We start from the raw sequence: 20,320 nt of genomic DNA on the forward strand, positions 1-20,320 counted from the left end.
CCTGGTCTCCCCTGGGGCCCACCCCTTGTCCTTGGTCAGGTCGGCCCCGTCTAGCCCGGTGAACCCTGTTCACTTCGGTCGCCCCTTCAGCGCTACTGTACATGGCTGGTACCTGGTGCCACCTGCCTCCCCGCCCACCACAACCCCTCTGCGGAGCGAAGGTCTTTCTCCGGGCCTTGAGGTCAGGATGCCTGGCTGGGACGCCGGTTCCTGCCACCACCAAATGGGTGTGGCTTTGGGTGAGTTACTTAATGCCTGGGTCCCATTTCCTGTCACGGGGGCAGCAAGAGCCGGTGCCCAAGCCGCCTCCAGTGGGACCCACATCTCAGTGGGACCCCTGAGATGTGAGGTGAGCTTGAGGGGCCGGGACCACACGGGCCTGTTGACCGCATCTGTGGGAACATCCCCACCTAACCTCAGGAAGTGTCCAGGGATGGCAGGGCCCGCAGAGCCACAGGGTCCTATCTAGAATCAGGAGCCATTTGGAGCAGGGGGGCCCTGCAGGAGATGAGGTTCCAACCCCCAAAGGGGAGACGACCCTGGACCACCAGGTGGGCCTGAGGAGTCATGCGCTGACAGCGGAGGACCTTTTAGGCTGGGGTCAGAGGGGATGCTGGCTGAGGGTGGAGTTGCGGTCCCCGAGCCATGGGATGGGCGTGGGAAGGCAGATGCCCAGAATAGAGCGGACGCAGCCTCCTGGCCTCTAACTGCAGGTGGTAAATAAAAGAGACACAAAAGTGGCAGCAGGAATCCCTCTGGGAGCCTGGGCTTGCAGGTAGAGTGGGGTGACCCCACATTTAGTGCCTTTTCTTGGACCAACTGTCTAAGCCACAGGGCTGGGGCTGTGCCTAAGGGGAACGAGGGCCGAGAACCACCTGCTTGGTGCCTGGAGTCCCCGAGGGCACAGAGGACTTGCCTTAAAAGACAGAGCCTCCAGCCAACCCTCTGCGTATTTATCTTTTATTAACAGTTTATCGCTCTTACTCTTGTATTGCAATTCCATGTTTCATCAAAGTCTTTCAATTCTCATTTTGGTAAAATAAATAGAGATAAATGAACCCTTAGGTCACGCTCTCTTGAGACTCTGTAACTTCATGATTGAATTTTCGCATCAGACCTGTGAAGACAGCCCCTCTGCGGGGCCTCTGCGCTTGGCCAGGGGATGGTTTCGTCTCAAAACAAACAGAACCGCATATGAGCTCAAAATCTGGAGTGGAACCGCTCCGTGAATTGGCTGTGCGTAGTCAACTCTGCATCTGTGGGTGGAGCTCAGCTTCTGGAAGGTTCCCAAGTCGCCGTCTGGAGCGCTGGGTGGAGGTGACCGGCTGTGTGCGGGGGAGCTGAGCTTTCTGCGGTCTCCCCGACCCCACGTTGCTCGCTTGCCCAGAACATGGTGGACGCCGTTCTGGAACTTTCTCGGGGGAGCAGGCATGGCCTATGGGCCGCAGAAGGGCTGTTCCCCTTGCCCAGCCCTGCGCCCCGCCAAGCCTACCCACGTCCACAGCACGGCTCTTCCTCACATTCTCACTATTATTGGCCTCTTATTGGCAGAAGTAGCTAAGCCAGCTCATCCCTCTATTTCTGAATAATCCTGATTCCCAAGGAAAATGGAAAAAATGCTTTTCAAAATATCATTGTGGTTGTGTCTTGTGTTCCAGGTGTGGCTGCTCAGCGCCCCGTCACAGACGCGTGTGCATGGACACATGTGAAGCTGCTGCCCTCCTGAGAGCTCTCCCGTGTCCCTTGCAAGCGTGAGCTGCACCCCCTTGTGTGGGGACAGAGGGCTGGGGTGGCACCATTCACCCCGATACTCTTGGAGCTTGGTGGCCCCTCCATGTGTGCTCGTGTGATGCGTGTGGGGTGCAGGTGGGGAGGCCACGGTTCCCACACCTGCTGGGGAAGAGCAGCACTTGAGAGAAACAAGCTCTGTGGCCCAAGGGACCTGTCTCTCCTTCCAAACCAGGGCCCCTCCTGCTGACAGACCTGCAGCAAGAACGGCTGACACTCAGACGGAAGTCCTGCCTGAGGGGAGGGCGGCCGTGTGGGGAGGGCACGCTCGGCCTCCGCCGTTTGGCCGGACAGGCCCGGGGTGAGGACCCAGTGGGTGGCAGGCCGCCTCCATCTGTCCTTCACTCCATCTCAAGCCTGCGCCTCATCCAGTGCGCTCAGACCATCCCCAGGAGGACACCTGGGGCGGGGGTGGGGGGGGCGGCGCACAGTGCACAGCCCCGGGAGGCTGGCTTCCGTCTGGAGCCTTTGTGGACTAATGCTTGCATCACTTGGAAAACAAAACAAGTGTTTCCCCCTTAAAAACCTCAGAAGAAAACAGGACGGGAAGGGGACTGGGATGTACAGCTACTGTGTCCTCAGGCCAGGAGCTGTGTTTCATCAGAGCAGCAACCATCACACCGAGGACTCCAGCAGAGCCCCCTTCTCTGGGCTCCTGGGCGTGACAGCGAAGACAGACAGACAGACAGTGCGGGCCCTCTCGAGCCCTCAGCAGCCAGGTCAGGCAGGTGCTCAGGGCAGTGCGGTGGGTCCACTATGTACATGGCGGCCTGTGGGGAGGGGCCGCTATCTGACGCGCTTCTCCACCGAGTACACGGAGATGTAGTAGTCATTGCTGCCCACGGCCAGGTGAGGCTGCAGGGGGTAGCAGAGAGCAGGCAGTGAGTGTCCAGGGGGGTGCAGGCCGGTACTCCTCACCCCAACTCCGCCCACGAGGCAGGCGCGGGAACGAGGGCCCATCGGCTGCGGCTTCTGCAGAGATGCATCATCTCCTCCCTGTCACAGGAAATCCGCACACTCCCCATGCCTCCCACATTTTTTTCAGGATGGCCTCCCAGGGGCAGCTCTGGGAACCTGATGTCGTGCGTTTAGGCAGAGAGCCACACGCCAGGCTCCCGGGGAGCCTCACGCTGCACGAAGGCAGGCTGGCAGAATCCTGATTTAAAACACAGCAGCCCCCGACCACACGGCCGACTGTAACAAAGGACGGCGCTGCCAGCCAGGTCACAGGGGTCTGGGCTGCTCCTACCCCAGTGGGCTTTACACGGGGAGGTTTCTCAAGGACTGGGGTCTGTGTAGGGGCCGAAGGGATCGGAAAGGGCGGGGCTACTTCACATCTGCCTTGATTGACAGGGAATTTGGTGCTGCTTCTACAGTGAGTGCAGTCTGGGGGCTACGGCCCCTGGAGACCCGGGGCCACACTGTGGTGTGGGGACGGGCCTGGCTGCAGCACCCCTCCTGCTGCTGCTGCTAGCCTCCCGCCCGCCTCCCTCGCCTCCCGCCCGCCCCCCTCGCCTCCCGCAGGGACACAGACCCAGTGTGGGTGGAAAGCCAGGCAGCTGATGGCGCCGACCCGCTGGCCCATGAAGCCGTCGTAGTACTTGATGTGGTTGATCAGCTCTCCGCTGCCATTGTAGATGGCGGTGAACTGGTTCATGGAGCCACTGCACACGAGAAGGCCTGGCAGTCAGCGTGGGGAGGCAGGCGTGTCCACAAGGATATGGGGCTCCTCTCTGGTCACCCCCATGAGAGGACTTGGGCCGCAAGGGCCGGGAGGCCAGGCAGGTGAGGAGCAGCAAAGGGGCCGCACACTCAGTCCCTCCACCCAGCTCTCCTCCATAGGTGTGGGGGCGGGCAGTAGTGCCTGCTGTTTACACAGGGCCCTGGGAGTCGGTCAGGCAGGGTTGGGAGAGAGAAGAGGGCCGGCACCTACCACGCGATCAGGTTTGCCTGGGGGTGGATGTCAAGGGCCGTCAGCCCCTTAATGATCTGCAGGACGTTCACGGACTCCGGCATCCGAGGGTCGAAGAAGCGCACGTCCCCGTTGACGCTGCCGAGAGGGTGTTGTGGTGACGCTGGGCCCCAGGACGGGCCATGTGCAGTCAGGGGCCGTCCACACGTGCAGCTCAAGGCCATGGCCCCCTGGACCCTCAGAGTGTCCAGGGAGGCCCCTGGATGGCACATGGGCCCACCCCACCGACCCTGACAGCCAGGCCTGCCGCCGAGCCCCTTGGACCCCTCCCCAGAGCCAGAAAGGGCCCAGCCACCAAGGCACGAAGCAGCGGTGAGCAAAGACACGGGGGAGGCTGTGAGTTATTTGTTCATTTCCGGCCAGAGATTAGATTTTGTGCAGCTGGGGATGCGGCGACGGGCGGGAGGTGAGGACAGTAGGCCACATCTTCCCTGCCCTGGGCCTGGTGGACATCGTTTTGAGAGCTATGTTCTGTTTTCATGTTACAAACAAGGGAAGAGCATCTCTTTGAAGAAATGGTGGCTTTGTGACAGTAAATTACGTTTGCTCTCCCTTTAATGGGCAAATAAATATCCGCTGCTCTCAGCACAGGATTTACCGGGCAGCAGGAATGGATTTATGGGCAGACAACGGATCCGCACAGTGATACTGGCACACGCCAGGCAGATGCCGCTGTTGCGGGGAGGCTTTGCCCAGCCGCCTTGCCACCCCGTCCCCTGCCGCCGCAAGTCACCCACAGGCAAAGCTCTCCAGTGGGAGGACCTGCTGTCCCTGCCCTTGTGCCGTTTCTGACCTTTCTGGCCAGTCCCAGAGCAGAAGTTAATTACTACCCTGAAATGCCATCATTTCCCAGCTGTTTAAATACCAAGGACATATTTTAGATGGGGGGAAAATAATGTTTTTATAGCAAAATGTCTCATGAATATTCCATGCTCATTACCTTACGCTCATGATATGGCCCTCAGGGTGCTTCTGGAGGTAGGCCTTCACCACCCAGGCCGTGTGCTCCCGGTATGTCATGACGCGGCTGGAGGGGAGGAAGGTGGGGTCAGGGCCTGGTGACAACTGTGGGTGTCCCTGATGCTCCAAGGCATCAGGATGGGAGGCAGGGTGGACTTCGTTTTGAGCAGAGGGAACAGAGCATTTATTTAAAGCGTCCGGGGTCCGCCGGTGCTGTGAGGTCTGCCCTCACCCTCTTGTGTTCACTGTGAGTGACTGAACCCCCCAGGCACGCCCCTCCCTGGGGGCCTCCCAAACACCTTGGGCCACGCTGGGACCTCCGGAGGCAGGGCACCTCCTGGGCACCGCCAGCCCCCCTACCAGGACTTCACACTGGCATCTCCCTGTGGGGTTGAGGGTCAAGACCGAGAACCCCAGACTCTAAGGCTGTCGAAATGGAGGGACACAGGGGCTTTCCTGGAGGCCTGGTGAGGGTCCTTGACAGGGAGTATGGGACTGGGGATGCACATGCTGGGGAGGTGGGGGCAGAGTGTGACATCTGGGAAGGCATCCAGGACACAGGTCACACCCAGCACACATAAGTCTCGGTCCCTGGGGATGCACAGGAGACCCCACGTCTCTGTCCCCAGGCCTTGGGTCAAAGAGGGGGCTCTGGAGACCCCAGCCCCTCCCTCACGGCCGTTCTGTGACCCTCAGGTCTTCTTGGGTCGGTTTGCCAGTTAACTGCCTGCCTAGAGAGGCTTCTTGAAATAACAGTTTGACTGAGATTTGATTCACATACCGTAAGACTCTCCCTTTAAAAGCACATATTCAGTGACTTTCGCACATTCTTACAGCTATGCGACCATCACACATCTAATTTTAGAACATTTTCATCACCCCAAAAAGAAACCCTGCTCCCCCACCTCCACGATGGCTGCTTTTGGTGGGTAGTGTGGGTTTTCAGTGGGCACCCTCCCATAGAGACCCACAGGGAACATGCAAGCCAGGGGCTGCCTGGGCCCACTCGCCATCCAAGCCTCAGGCCCAAATTCCTGCCACAGTCTGGCTGACGCCTCTGCTGCCTGCCTGGTCCTGCACTGACTCCCCCGACTGCTCCCGGCCCTGCACCCTCACAGCTGCACTCTCTTCTGGCTGGTGTCACTGATGGTGCTCGCCTGCTCTCAGGCCCAGCTCAGTCCTGTCCCCTCATCCCCTCCCAAGAGGGCTCCTTTAGCTTCTGTGGCTGCACATGGGCCCACCTGCTGCTTCCCAAAGGCCAGGGCTGTTTTCAGGGACAAGGTGGGTGTTCAGTAAACATCACCCAGGAGCCCGCGACGGCTGGGCCTGGGTTCCAGCGTTGCTCTGCCATTTACCATCCGTGTGTGACTGGCATCTGGACCTCCATGCTCACCGGCCCACACAGGGCACGGTGCTGGGCCCCACCTGGGCCGCAGCCCAGGGCTGAGGGGCAGTGCCCAGAAAAGCCATGACAATGCATGTGGCCCAGCGCTGCACAGCACCCACGCGTGTCCCTGACGCCATCTTCTTGGCTATTCTTGAGTTCAACCCGGGAGGCGGTAGCCTTCTCTATGTTCAGGTGGGAATGGAGCCCAGGAGGGCAGCGCCTCGCTGGGACCCCCCGACCCCCAAACCTCCGTTCCAAACAGCCCATCCACGGCTGGTGGGAAGCCGTGCTCCTCCACACGCTGGGGGATGTGGCTCTGGGGGGAGTGCCCAGCTGGCTCTGGGGGCTGGCTCTGTCTGGCAGAGGGAGGGGAAGGCATGGCCCAATTACCATTCGCTGAGCGCCATCCTCCTGTCGTAGACGCGGATGGAGCCGTCGCCGAGCCCGGCCACGATGAGGGAGCGGTGAGAGTCGCAGGACAGGCTCGTCACGCAGCTGTCGGCACCTGTGGGGATGTCCTAGGGCCGACACAGACCCCGTGAGGCACCCTGGCATCAGGCCCCCCCCCGCCCCCACTAGCTGCTGGATTCCTTTTACAGACACCGTGGGTGCGTTCGTCACCCTGGAGTGGAGCTGCTGCCTTTCTCTCCACCGGGGAAGCTGTCAAGCCCTGAGGAGCTGGACCCCAGAGGGAGTCAGGCTCCATCTGCTTGAGTGACAGCCCGGGCACCCGAGGCCCGCAGCCAGGAGGGCAGGGCTGCAAACACCTCTGCGCCCATTAAACTTTCCAAAGTCTCCCTCTCTCCTAAGAAGGAAGACGAAGCATATATCGGCAGGAGGAATCCTCGTCGGCTCCCTCTTAAAACTCCTAATTAGTTCAGGGAAGGGTCTAGGAGGAGTCCTGCCACCCATAAACCATCTCCTCGCCTTTCCTCCTGGCAGCTGTAAACGCTGGAGAAGGGAAGGAGGCGTGAGGAATGCGCAGCAGGAAAGAGCAGGAGACAGGAAGTGGGCCCCCAGATGGGGAAAAGTGCTTTTCCAATCAGAAGAGGTTTTGCTGCTCTCAGGCACACACAAGGAAGAAATCCAACACGGATGGAAACCGAATCATCGTATCCCTTTAAAAGGTAGGAGGCACTAGGCTTCCCTGGTGGCGCAGTGGTTGAGAGTCCGCCTGTCGATGCAGGCGACACGGGTTCGTGTCCCGGTCCGGGAAGATCCCACATGCTGTGGAGCGGCTGGGCCTGTGAGCCATGACCGCTGACCCTGTGTGTCCGGAGCCTGTGCTCCGCAACGGGAGAGGCCACAACAGTGAGAGGCCTGCGTACCGCAAAAAAAACCCAAACAAACAAAAGGTGGGAGGTAGCCTGACTTGGCCCCGCTTCCCCTGCCCCCACCCCCCCACCCCCCGCAGACACCGCCTGCTCAGAGTACTTGCGGCGGCTGGGTGGGGGTGGGGGGCTCGAGGACCCTCATTCTCAGCCCTCGACCTTGAGGGCAATCGGAGTCGGGGAGGACGGCAGGACGGCAGGGTCTGCGCCCACTGGCCCGCCTCGCCCCCAGGGAGGCCCCATGAGGGACAGTGTACTTACCTGCACCTTCATCTCACGATCCGTGTCCCAGATCCGGACGATACGCACATCTCCCGAGCTCATGAGGAGGCCGGTCTCCTGTTCCCAGTCCACCACCATCCCAGCTCCTGGAGAGACATGGATGGGCACCGGTGTCACCAAGGGAGCCTGTTCTGGACAATAGCTCAAGCAGTCGGTGCCAACCCATAGGGTGGGTCCCCAACCCCACGCAAGCTTGAGGTCGGGGTGACAATTCAGAGCCTTCTCTGTATCTCTGCTGTACCCAGGCATCTGCCAGAGAGACAGCAGGATCTTAGGACCGTTTGTCCAAGATGCCCACCTTCCAGGACACCTGGGCATGATCGGCAGGTCTGGAGACTTTAGAATGGTTGTCAGAGGCACAGAGATGTGAGTCTCCTGGGTCCCACAGTCCCCTGGGGGTGAACAGCTTTGCAGCTGCCCCTCACGGAGGCAGGGGGCTGACCACAGACGGTCAGTGGTGAATGAATCAAGGACTGCCCTTCCCCACACTGGACTGGGCGGGGGGCGGATGCCTTCAGCATCCCTAAGGGCAGCACTGACCTCACAGGAGGGACTATAAAATAAGATTTAAGATGTTTAATTATAATATTTAAAACATACAGAAAAAACACAATAGAAACCCCTGTACCCACCACCCAGATCTAAGAGCTGCTAATATCTTATCACTTTTGCTCTTTTTTTGTTCTTGAAGTGAAATTTAAGACAGTGAAAGCCTCACTTGCCTGTCCTGTCCCCAGACAAATCACCCACAGGCCTTGGGCGCCCTCCCAGGCTGGCCTCCATGCACTCCCCTGCAGGGGCACGTGTCCAAAACCATGAACCACATCAACCACATTTCAAAAACATCGCCAATTTCAGACGGGAGTATATTTTCCAGCAATTTGCATCTTTCCAGTAACGTTACGTTTTGAGGGTTTATCCAACCCAACGGATGCAGATCTGGTTAATTCGTACTGAACTTCTGGGTAACACGCCTTTGGAGAACGAGCCCATCACTTCCACGATTCCCTGCCTGTAAACCACACCACACTGACGTTTCCACATGCCCTTGCACAAGGAAGTGGTAGCACCAGGAAGGGGACATATCCCTGTCCCACCTCCCCAGGCGAGGCCGTTTCACTCCCAGAGTGGATGCGGGTCTGCAGTCTCAGCAGAAATGGACACAAGGTGTGATTTCCCCAAATTCTGGTCGATGTTGGTGTGTGCAGCCTGTATGTTTTAATATACATTCTGACACTGATGGTTTAACTCATATATTGCAAATATCCTCTCCTATTCTGTCACTGACATTATAACTTTGTTTATGTCTTCTTTTGGTCATACTGAAATCTGAAGTGAAGTCACCATGCTTTTCTATACATCTGTCTCTGCTTTTTGCGGCAGCAGCTCCTGTGTTTACCTCTGTGGTTTCCTCTTCTCTCTGTGGGTGCCCACTTTTCTCCTGACTTCCTGAGTTGGACAATGTGACCTTCACTTGTTCTTTTCTGATATGCCCCTTTCAGGCTATGGAGTTCCCTCCAAGTGCCCGATCTCTCTCCCGAACTCCAGACTCTCATCTGTATGTGTCACTTCAGGTTCCTGCTTGTATCTGAGCCCCTCAACCCTCACTCCAGAGACCCCCAATGGCCTCCCATTCTGCCCTAGTCCCTGCAAGGTTCGAGCTCCAAAAGTGACCAGGCTGGTCCTCTTAACTGACAGTGGGCCCTGTGCCTGGAACGCCCCTTTCCTGACGTCCACGCAGCCCCTCCAAATCATGCTCAGTCACCTTCTCGACCATGTGAGGCTATGACTCACCCTGTTCCGTCTTCTACCTGTTCCAGATGTGTCACCTGGCACACCCCCTCCCATCCTCCCTGTTTTGCTGGCGGCTGCCGTGTTTACCCTGCAGAATGTCAGCTCCACACAACAAATGGACAAGCCTTTGTTTCACCTTTTAGAATGCAGTCTCCCCACTGCAACGCCCCTGACCCCAGGCAGGAGAAAACACCCTAATGTCTCAGAAAGGCATCTACTGGTGACAAGGCTGCAGGTGAGGCCCCTCACCCATCACCACAATCAGGACTGGCAGGGCATGTGGCCCCCACTTCTGTCCGGGACAGCCCTGTCACACTGTGACCAGTCAGCCCACAAGCAGAGCCTGCAACCACGCCACCTGCTTCCCCTCACCATGTGCCCGGTGTGCATGATGTGAACGAATCACAGAGGACGCGCCCACCCACGACCTGACTTGGGGCGCCAGGTCACTGCAGAGGCTCACAGACTCCTGTGTCCATGGACCACTGATGGGGTGGCCTGTGTTCTCAGGCGTCCTTCTTAACAGTGCACTTGGGGCTCTGTGTCAGCCCCGTAGGGCTTTCAGGAGCCGTGTAATTAAGGAGTGGTCCTCCGATGAGAGCATGTGGCCAGGTGACATCTGGGGTGCTCTGGGGTCACGGGAACAAGCTGGGGAGGGTCTGGGGGGACCACAGAAGGACTGGGGGGGTCTCAGCCCCACACCCATGCAGGAAGCAGAGAGGAGGCCACGGCCGCTCCCAATGGGGTAAGAAGCCTGACCTGGCCTCCAAATGAAGTGGTGGTGGCTTCCTTCTCACTGAGTCTCCTTCATGGTGGATTCAGAGCCAGTGGGGGCCCGCCCTGCATTAGTGCCCACCCCAGTGACCTCATTTCAACTGAATCCTTCTCTCAAATACAGTCGCCCTCTGAGTGCTGGGGCCGAGGACTCCACCACGTGAATTTGGGGAGACACAGCTCCCACACAGGGTCCCAGTGTCTCCATCTGCACTGGAGGCACTGGAAGGTGTGCCCATGTGGCCGTCAGAGGATCTGGGGACGTGGATCACGTGAGCTCTGAGTCCTGTTTTAAATCTAGATTCTCTGATGTGGACCAAATTCTGGTTTAAACCAGTTGTAAAGCATGGTGAAGCCAGCAGAGACAAGAAACGTGTTTCCTAAGGCCTTCCCAAGTCCTGTACACGTCGGGGAGGCAGGCGCCCTGTGTGTACAGACAAATCTGGGCGAGGCTGCTTCCTTAGCTCTACCAGACTGTTTGCGGAAGCTGTGTCACCTAAGACAGTGAGCTCCTATCCGTGGAAGAGTCTCAGATCAACGTGAAAACTGCTAGGATAAAAACAACAGTCTGCTTGCACCCTGACCCACCTCCTGCGCCTGCCGACCCCCACCTCATTCTCCTATAGATCTGGGGTCCTGGCCTGTCCTCATGCCCAGAACGGAAGGCAACCACTGGCCTTCTCCCTCGAGACCTTTCCCAACCAAGCCTGTGTCTCGACCTCCAGACACAGTGGAGGAGAGATGATCTGATTCATCACAAGTTGGTAAAAGATGATAAAAAGGGTGACACTCTTCCTTGACGTGTTGAGCACAAGGAACAAAATTGATGGCTATGATTTAAGTAAAACTCATAAGACAGGAACATTGTGACTTTGAACCAGAGTGAAGATTCCAATCACTTCGTTCCTGGGGTTCCTGGGGAGCACGGCCTCAGCAGTGTCTCCTCCTTCCCCATCCCCAGAAAAGTGACAGCTGTGGGCAGAGCCTGTGCCCCTCCTCCCTCCCCGGGGCCTCCTCCCTCCCCGGGGCCTCCTTGGCCTTTTTGTTCTTCGGGAGCAGGCAGGCTGCTCTGGGCTCCCCCCCAGGAGGGCCCCTCCTCCCTGTCGACGCTGCCGCCTCGACGCGGAGAGTGCTCGACCGATGGAGGCTCCGAGCGCGCTGCAGCCTCTCCCCCACTGGGCGAACTCCAGCACCCTGTGTGCCTGAGATCATGGTCCATCTAGTGTGACATCCATCTCACTGCCTGGGGCCAGGGGTGGTGGGCGGCCCCCACCAGGATGCAGAGATTCCTGTCTGACTTTATCCTGGATATGAGCCCTGCTCACATGTTCCCATCCAAAAGCTGGCCAAAGAGGGAATTTCTTCATTAAAATATAGACGTATGGCACAGGGATGGCTGTAGACTAGGAAGCTGGAACATGTAAGTCAGGGACCAGACAGAACCCTAGGCCCAGCAGACAGTGAAAAGAAGAAGCACGTTGTTTCAGAGGCTTAGAGGCTTGGGTCCCTGTGATGTCCATGATCAGCCCTCCAGGTTCAGAGGCCAGTCCAGACCGACCTCTAAGGACCCTGTCGTCTGGAACGGACTTCTGAGAACCCAACATGGGGATCTGACCTCTGAGGACATGTCATGAGGACCTGATCCCTAAGGACCCATCAGCCCCAACCTGAAACGCCCTTAGGAGCTATGGTTCTGGAACTCCGAGGAGGAGGGGCCAGCCCCTGCCCAACCAGGCACATGTGAGAACCTCAGACCTGTGGGATGGTGACCTCCATTCCCTCCCCAGGGATGCAGACGCAGTGACTCCCCATGGGATCAGGCCTCCCTCAGGGCCCATGAACACCTCCTGGACAGCCGGCAGGTTTAGAGACACAGGACAGGGCTGGCAACAGAAAACTGGGCTCCTCAGGAGCAAATGATTTCACCTAAACTTCCATTTCTCACCTGGGAGATGGACCAGAACATGTGGCAGCTGCTTAGGGTCAGAGGAGACAGGGTGGGGTACACGCCTCCTGGGAGAGGAGGGAGCCGTCGTTCCCTGCGGCCAGTGCCCCGTCCTGCGTGGGTCCACGGGCGCTGCGACCCGGCCCCACGTCCTGCCTCCTGCACTGAGAGGGCTTCCTGCTCACCAGGTCCTGCTAATTTTAGACTCTGGATGTGCCTGTGACCCCGGAGGAGGAGTGAGGCTGGAAGGGGAGGGCAGCCGTGACTCCCCACACCAGCCACCACTGTGCTCTGCGGTCGGCGCCCTGCTTGCTGCCCAGCTGCTAGGCAACGAATACTAACAGCTGACCCAAGGCCCAAGGTTTACATCCAGTTCACACACACACCGGTGCTGGACGATCTGTTCCCTGCCCTCCGGGGTGGCTGCTGCCCCCTGTGCAGCTGACAACCAGGGAACAGGGCTGCCCTCCTCCGGCCACCCCAGGTCCTGACCGTGAAAGGTGTCCCCTGGCTCCTCTTCAGGATTTCAGGGCAAGTGACCCTGTCATTCCTCTGAGAACCCAAGGAGGCTCTTTCTGAGAGAAATCCTTCCCTTTACAACCACCACCATCCCTGCTGGCGGGAAGCAAAGGAGTGAAGATTGAGTCAGTCTCGGGTTTTCTCTTTTCTCTTTTTCCTTCCTTTTAAACTTTTTACTAAAAGAGTCCTTTGTAAAATACGAAACTGTGAGTTTGTACATCTGTAAGAATATCTTGTTCTCAGCCTCCCGGGACCTGCTTCTCTACCCCCTCCAGTTCTGATGGCACGAGGGACCCCATCAGACCCATAGCCACATATGCCTTCCTGCAGGGAACCCTTGTTTAGGGAGTGACTAAAGACAGACCAGGACAGAAAGTTCACCAGAAGGCTGGTCATACTCTAAACTCAGATGCTGCAAATTAAAGGTCAAGAATTCTATCTGCTGCCTGGATTCATAAGGCTCCATCTCTTTACAATTTACCTGACTAGTGAGCTTAGGAGAGAAAAGGACTCGTTTTGAGCAGGCATATGGGTTTGCTAACCCAGTGTTACCATGTGTATCCACAGTCAGTTGCATATAGGTGTTTTAGTAACTATCAAACTTATATATGGATTTTCAGATGGAAACAGATGCTTTAAGAGACTCTGCATTAAATTCTGAAAAAGATTCTTTTTTGAAAAATTTGGTGGGAACACAAATCTCAATCTGGAACGACTTTTCTGTCCTAATGGAATCATGAGATATCCTTCCTCCCTGTGAGCCTGCAGAGCTGTGCCATCCTCACTCCAGCAGGCTTGGATCTGGATTGTTTTCCATTCCCAGGCTGTTGTGAAGGTGGCCTGGAGCAGAGAACTGAATTATCCTTGAGCCAGCCCAAGAGTGAGTGAGGCCACCAAGGAGGCCGGGAGGTGCGACTATGAGGCCTCAGCTCCCAGGGAGAGTCCTGTCTACGGCTTTCGTTAAGATTTCTTCCCAGAGCCTCACACAGCCAACCTCATTCATCCCATGAGATCTGAGTGCTCAGCTGGTGATGATTTTTTGTATTGGAGGAGACTGCGGATGGAACGAATAAGAAAAACCACAGCCCCGATCCTCTGCTGCCTGAAGAGCACAGCGGGCTAGCGAGCATCCTCAGGCAAAGCAGAGGAGCCGGCTCCCACCCCTGGCACTCACAGAGAAGGGAGAAGGCACTCACCTCCCTGCTTACTGCGGTCAAGAAAGATTGAGACCTTTCGGGCCAGACCTGCGAGGAAACAGGGATTATGGGCTTGATGCAAGGGAAAGCAGGCCAGCCAGAGCCAAGTCAGCCAAAATCAAACAAACCACAGACAGTCAGGGGAGCACCCAAGAGGGAAACAGGAGGGAGGGACAGACGGTGGCCTAGGCCACAGCTGCAGTGGAAAAAAAGGGCCAAACGTACCTATGAACGTGAAAACCCAATTATCAGGGTTTTTGGCTAAAAAGACTCTCTTTCTAGACAGGAAATTGGAAGCGCTATGACTTGGGGGAAACATGACCCGACATGGCGTGGGCACTTCCAGTGAGTGGAGGTTAGTGGCCAGACACGCACACAGTTAGTGCAGCCCAACCAGCAGGAGCTGACCCACTGGCCACACCCAGAGGAGGGCAGACACTTCCGTTTAGGTCCTTAGAGTGAGGACAGCTCTTCATTCATGGGGCCCAGCGGTCAGTGAGGAGGCCTCTAGGGGGTGGGAAGTGTGCTTCCATCCGGGTGTCTGTGGGCGCCGTGGCTCAAGGACGGGCGGTCCCACCACCGGTTCTATTTCAGAACACGGCTCGCTCAGTTCCGGGGGTGGCCGTGAACCCAGACTGACTTCAGTTCTCCTGACCGCGGGGTACCCCATGAGGGGAGTGTCCCCAGGCTAACTGCACATGCATGCACAGGAGCGTGTTCATGTGTGCACATGCATGCATGCATGCCCATGCCTGTGTGCACATGTACACACGGGAGCCAGGGGCATGCTAAGATGATGTGGAGACCCTGCACATTTCACATGACTTCCGAAAAGCATGGGTAGGGCTCCTGCAAGAAACAGTCTCTTTAGTCACAAACCACGGAATCAAATCTTTGCTAACAAGCTGCGCCGACAACGACTTGGCGAGCAGATTCTGAGCTGGAGAGCGCACAGGAGAACCTCACAGGCAGACTTTTCTAACTGTTCATGGAGGGCCAAGTCCTCCCTCCTACATGCCCTACACAGCAGCATTCACAAATGAGACCCCCTATGCCCTCTGTAGCTGAAGGACACGGTGGGCCAGGCCTCATGGGGTGCACAGCTGTGCAGGATCCCCCATCACAGGCGCATGGAGGAGCTGATGACCGCAGCCACCCCAAGGGTGCCTCTTCCCCCCACCACAGCTCGTGGCTGCCTGGGACCCGAGACCAGGCGGAGGACCTCACTGCGGAGCACAGGGAGCTTCACGTGCCTGGGGGGGCGGTATTCTGGAGCAGGGAGCGGGGGCTGCTGCTTCTGCCCGACAAGGTCCCGGGGGAACACAGCCAGAACTGTGAAGCTGTGGGGGTCCCCCCAGACGCTGACAAGCAACTGCTGTGGAAGCTGCTAGCTCTCCCCACAGGGTCCCAGCTCACAGCTCTGTAATTGTCAAGTCAGAGGCCAAGGCGGGTGAAGAAAAAGAAACAAGGTGCTGATGGACAGAAGGCAACGAGAAGTTGGCGCAGGGGCCAGAATTCCACCAGACCTGCCCCTCGGTTACTGAGCTTGAGCTCCTGAAACAGAAATTACAATCGGGGGTCTCTCCAGCCCTGTTGGGGCTGCGATCCCCGTGCTGCAGAGGGAAGCTGCGGAGACTGAAGGATGTGGGGCCCGGAGAGGCCCCCCCGGTTCTCAGTGTGCCCCTTCTGGGCCCTGCAGCGCACAAGCCCTTCCTGTCTTGATCCTTTAGAGCAGTCAGCCTCCCAGGCACATCACCCCTTCCACCTTCCATCCCCCTGAAAGAACAAGGAAATAATGTCTTCCTTTTTGCTAAGCCTACTGCTGCCTGGTCAAAAGGCAGGGGACAGACCAAACGAACTCTGGCTTAGCAGTCGAGGAGTGCTGCCTGCCTGCCCAAAGCCCCCCTCACCCCACCTGCTGATAAAGACCTGGAGGTAAGACCCCCACCAGCTTCCTGACCCCTCAGCAACAATGCCTCTCCTGGGGGGATTTCTGAAACCCAGGAAAGGGAGAGGGTCCAGCAGGAAGGAGTCTGTAGGAAACATGTCTACAGCAGTGGAACCACTCTCAAGTTAGGGCTGCAGTACACACCTGGGCCAGGAGCAGCTCTCCACACACAGGTGACGTCTGGGGGAGACAAGTGCAGGGGAGCCCTGAGACTGTACTACTTCACCTCAGCCTCCTTTCCTCCCAGCTAGACTCTCGCCCCGCCACAAACTGCATGCTGTCCACCCTTGCTCTGACCTTCACTAGAGCCAAGGCAAGTGGCATTGCGGGTAAAAAACCACAGACACATCATTTGGGGGTGGCAGGTGTTTGGGGGCGGCAGGTAGGTAGGCCACTGCAAGAGGAATAAACTAGACAACAGTGTATCCACTGGGCTGCCAGTGGGCTCCCCACTTTCCTATCCTCTGGCCCTGCCGGGAGGCTGACCCTGCTCTTGACCAGCCCCTGCCTTCCCTGCACAGGAGTCTGCGGAACGGCTGGAGCCTGGGGCGTGTCCCGTCCTGCTGGGACGGCAGCAGGAAGCTAAGGACTGAAAACCACGATTCAACTAGTCCAGCGTGTCCCGCAGCGAAACAAACCTGTGAGCATGAGCACCTAAGAGCCACGGGGAGGCCGTCAGCCACCTGCTCTGCCGCAGCCAGCAGCACTGAGGCGGGCCTGAGGCGGGGCTGGGGGCTGAGCGGGTGGGAGGTGGGGGCGCTGCAGGGCAGGGATCAGGCTTTTGCTCCGATGTTGGAAAAAGCAAGAGAGAGACAGAGGGACCTGTGACGGCAGCTGTCATCCATGTTAGCCCAGGACCGGGCCCAGAGGGGCCTGGGCAACAAGAAAACGGCTGTGTTGGGTCCTGTGGAGGTGGGTATGCATGACCATTTTGTTCCTGAAGAAAATGTAAAAACATGGCTATTTAAAAAATTAACACATAAGGAAGTGTCTGCCGTGGGGCCAGCTGTGCCCCCAAGGGTCGGCGTCTCCCTAGGACAAGTGCTCTGATGGAGGGGAGAGAAGCAGCCATGTAGGCACCTGATCAGCCACGCGAGGACACGCAGAGACCCCAGGCCAGCAGAGGGGCCGACAGCAAGCCGCTCTGGCCTCCATCTGGCAGCGGCTTTGCGACCACATTGGAGGGTGGCTACGGCTGAGGGTGTCTCTGGAAATCCGGACCCACGGCTGCATTAATGCTGTGTACACAGCGAGTGCGGGGTTGAGAGGTGCAGACCTCCCGACAATGGGCCTGGACCCAGAGGCCAGCAGGTGGCGCTGGTGTCTCTCACCCTGGGCGTGGGGCAGCCATGCACACCGACAGGCAGCACGCACAGCGGTGGCCGGTGCGTGCTGCAGCCGTGCCTCCGTCAGCCCAGGGCAGGCAGGCAGCGCACTGCCCCCCGCTCCCCGTAGGACCAGACACAACTGGGGCGCCTGCTGTGTGCTCATCACTGAGAGGGGATTAACTCGGGCACGAGGGGCACAGAATGCAGCCCCAGGCCCTGCCGCGGCCACGCTCTCACAAGCAACACGAGCTTCCAGCCAAGGACGGGGGCTGTGGGCTGGTCAGAGCTCGGCAGGACTTCCACCCGCGAGCAGAGTCTCCCAAGGAGGGGGCTGGCTGGGTCGTCACTTGGGGAGTCTGAGTGGACTGAGCGCCTGCAGGACCCCGGGGAGCACCCACCTCGGGTGGTGGGCAGCATGTCGGAGAGCCCCTGCCAGGCCGTCACCATTTCTGGATTCTTTTCCAAATCAGCAAAGTTCTTCCAGACTCTGATGGCACCGTCATCTTGGGGAGACAAGAGAGGATATTCAAGTGCAGGCCTGGCTGCTCTGGGAAGGGGAGGAGGGCCCTCCCCCAGAGGCACAGGAAGACAAAGGCTGCCCAGCCCGAGGGACAGATGGGTCTCTCGTCTGGTGAGGAGCCGATCAGAGGCAGAGTGAGGCCTGTTCTGGCCTGACCTTGGGCTTCAGGGCTGTGCCTCCGCCTCAGCATTCCCGATCCCCCCCGCAGGGGATCACCTGCCAAGAAGAGGCAGTCTCAAGGGGACGGTGCTCAGGGCCTCTCTCTCCCCACCTCCCCTCACATGACTCAGGAAATGGGCGGGTTGTTCCTCCTGCCTCTCCAGGCTCAGAACGGGGCAGGGGCCCCAGTGTTCTCCGGCAGATGGGCAGCCAGGTGGGCCTGAGTGTGTGGGTCCACCACCTGGCTGGCTGTCCGTCTGTCCTTCCTTCCTTCCTTCCTCCTGGTGTTGCTTGCCCCCAGGACCCAGCTCTCTGGCCTCACTAGCCCTTCACACGAGGCCCTCAAGGATAACCTTGCCTCAAGCTGCAGAGGGAGGATGAGGTCATCTGGGGACACACTGGGAAACACTTGCCTGATCTCTGCTGAGAAGTGAAGCCTCCCTACTGGAGAACTCAAGTCTCGTGCTGCATCTCCACTGGGACCCGACTCCTGAAGGGCCCTGGGTTCCTCTGCTGTGTCTCTGCGCCCGGGGAAATCACCCTCTCTGCCTCCTCTTTGGCGCTCAGAGAGGCTCAGTGTGATCTGCCCTCAAACCCCCAACTGACCCTACTGGCTGCCCGCACCACCCCCTCCCTGCCTGATGTCTGCCAGGGGGCTGGCTTTGGGCCGGGGCTGGACTTTATTTTCCTGGGGAGGGCTGCCAGCAGGACCTCTCCCCATGGGTGTGCCTTTAATGACGGAGGCCTCCACGTGGGAGCGGTTAGTCCCCTTTGCCAGAAGAAACAATTGAGGTCACAGGAAGCTTTGTGCCAATTTGTGCTGGGGTCTTGCATCTGTCCCCCACCACCTCTGCATTGGGGTTTAGGTCCCCACCATGCAAACCCCACTCACCTGTGGCTGTGAGCAGGAGTGAGCAGTCCTGGCCATTCAGATACTCCATGGCCGTGACCCTCGTGTACCGAGGGTTTCCGTTGTGGAAATAATCCAGCTTCTCCCCTTTCTCCCAGTCCCAAAAACTTCAGGGAATAAGAGAGGAATAAGGCTAGTGATCAGGGAAATACAAACAAAAGCCACAAGGAAATACCACCTTGCACCCACCAGGTCAGCCACCAGCAAAAACACAGAAAGGGACAAATGTTGTCAGGGGTGTGGAGAAATTGGAACCCTGTGCCCTGATGGTGGGAAAGTAAAATGGTGTAGCTGCCATGCGAAACAAGAGTGGTTCTTCAAGATAACTAAACACAGAACTACCGTTTGGCCAGGATTCCACCTCTGGGTATACACTATGCACCCAGGTTATATTAGTGTCACTCACAACAGCCAAAGGGTGAAAGCAATCCAAGTGCTCATCAATGGATGAAGGACGTAACAAAATGTGGTCCATACACATGGACTATTATTCTGTCTTCAAAGGGAAGTTCTGACACCTGCTTTGTTAAGTGAAATAATCCAGTCAAAAAAGGACAAATACTAGATGATTCCACTTATATGAGGTTCCTGGAATAGACAAATTCATAGAGACAGGAAGTAGAGTGTGGGGTGCTGGGCCTGGGAAGTGGGGAGGGGGAGTCAGTGTTTCATGGGGACAGAGTTTCAGTTTAGGGTGATGAAAAAGTCCTGGAGATGGACAGTGGTGATGGCTGCACAACAAGGTGAATGTGCTTAATGTCACTGGACTGCACACTTAAAAATGGAGAAGACAGTAAATTTTATGTTATGTATAAAAAGGAGAGGAATAAGAAACAGGTAAGAATTCTATCCATTTTATCAGCTATAAAAAGAATCGTGTCCATGGTTCTCTCCCATCAAGTGGGCACTTTCTCAGTGACATTAAGGGCAATGGTCACTATGAATTAACATGGTGTCTTGTTACTGACACTTTCCCTTCACACACTTGCTGCCCTTGCACACGAGCGGGTTCCTCACATGTCCTGTCACTGTGGGATCCTGATGAGCCCCTGTGCACTGGTCTCTGTTCACTGCACAGGAATGGCCCCATCTTCGTACCAGAATCTCCCGTCCCGGCCCACACATAACTGTGCTCAGGCCTCTGGAACACCCGTGGTAACGTGGCCAAGCGCAACCCTGGGAGGGCGCGGGCCAACACCAGGAGGAGGGACGTCTCTCGGCAAGTTTTCCAGCCCCCACCTCCACTCCCGAAACAGCCCAAAGGCCCGGGCTGAGGAGCTTCCACACCAGGAGGGTGCAGGGGCATCCTGCCCACACCCCCCAGGGGCTACCTGTTCTCCAGCTGAAAGGCCAGCCCTGCAAGTGCCCCACATACCAGATGCTGTCTTTGTCAGCAACAGCCACACATGGCGTAAAGGGGTGAAACTTGACCACGGAGGGGACACCAGGGTTCCTGTTCAGAAATATCTGGTCGTCTAGCCTTGTGATACCTGCCGAGGGAAACACA

At 57.6% G+C, this 20,320-nt stretch overlaps 1 protein-coding gene across 2 annotated transcripts in view; it reads right to left on the bottom strand.

Moving 5' to 3' along the window:
* Positions 1-932: 932 nt before the first annotated feature.
* The window catches only part of RPTOR (regulatory associated protein of MTOR complex 1), a 339,786-nt gene continuing 320,398 nt past the window's right edge, over positions 933-20,320 (bottom strand). The window contains exons 26-35 of one of the 2 annotated variants that reach the window (XM_082603638.1): positions 20,189-20,303; positions 18,796-18,920; positions 17,623-17,727; positions 13,949-13,996; positions 7,700-7,806; positions 6,498-6,625; positions 4,701-4,787; positions 3,722-3,838; positions 3,323-3,452; positions 933-2,643 (exon numbers count right to left, since the gene is read on the bottom strand). In XM_082603638.1, coding sequence (XP_082459764.1) covers positions 2,575-2,643; positions 3,323-3,452; positions 3,722-3,838; positions 4,701-4,787; positions 6,498-6,625; positions 7,700-7,806; positions 13,949-13,996; positions 17,623-17,727; positions 18,796-18,920; positions 20,189-20,303 — 1,031 coding nt within the window. In that variant the 3' untranslated portion in view covers positions 933-2,574. The remainder of the gene's footprint in view (positions 2,644-3,322; positions 3,453-3,721; positions 3,839-4,700; positions 4,788-6,497; positions 6,626-7,699; positions 7,807-13,948; positions 13,997-17,622; positions 17,728-18,795; positions 18,921-20,188; positions 20,304-20,320) is intronic. The other variant, XM_082603639.1, reaches the window with a different exon arrangement.

Source organism: Mesoplodon mirus, assembly GCF_964341445.2.
Source record: "Mesoplodon mirus genome assembly, chromosome: 18".
Taxonomy (NCBI): Eukaryota; Metazoa; Chordata; class Mammalia; order Artiodactyla; family Ziphiidae; genus Mesoplodon; species Mesoplodon mirus.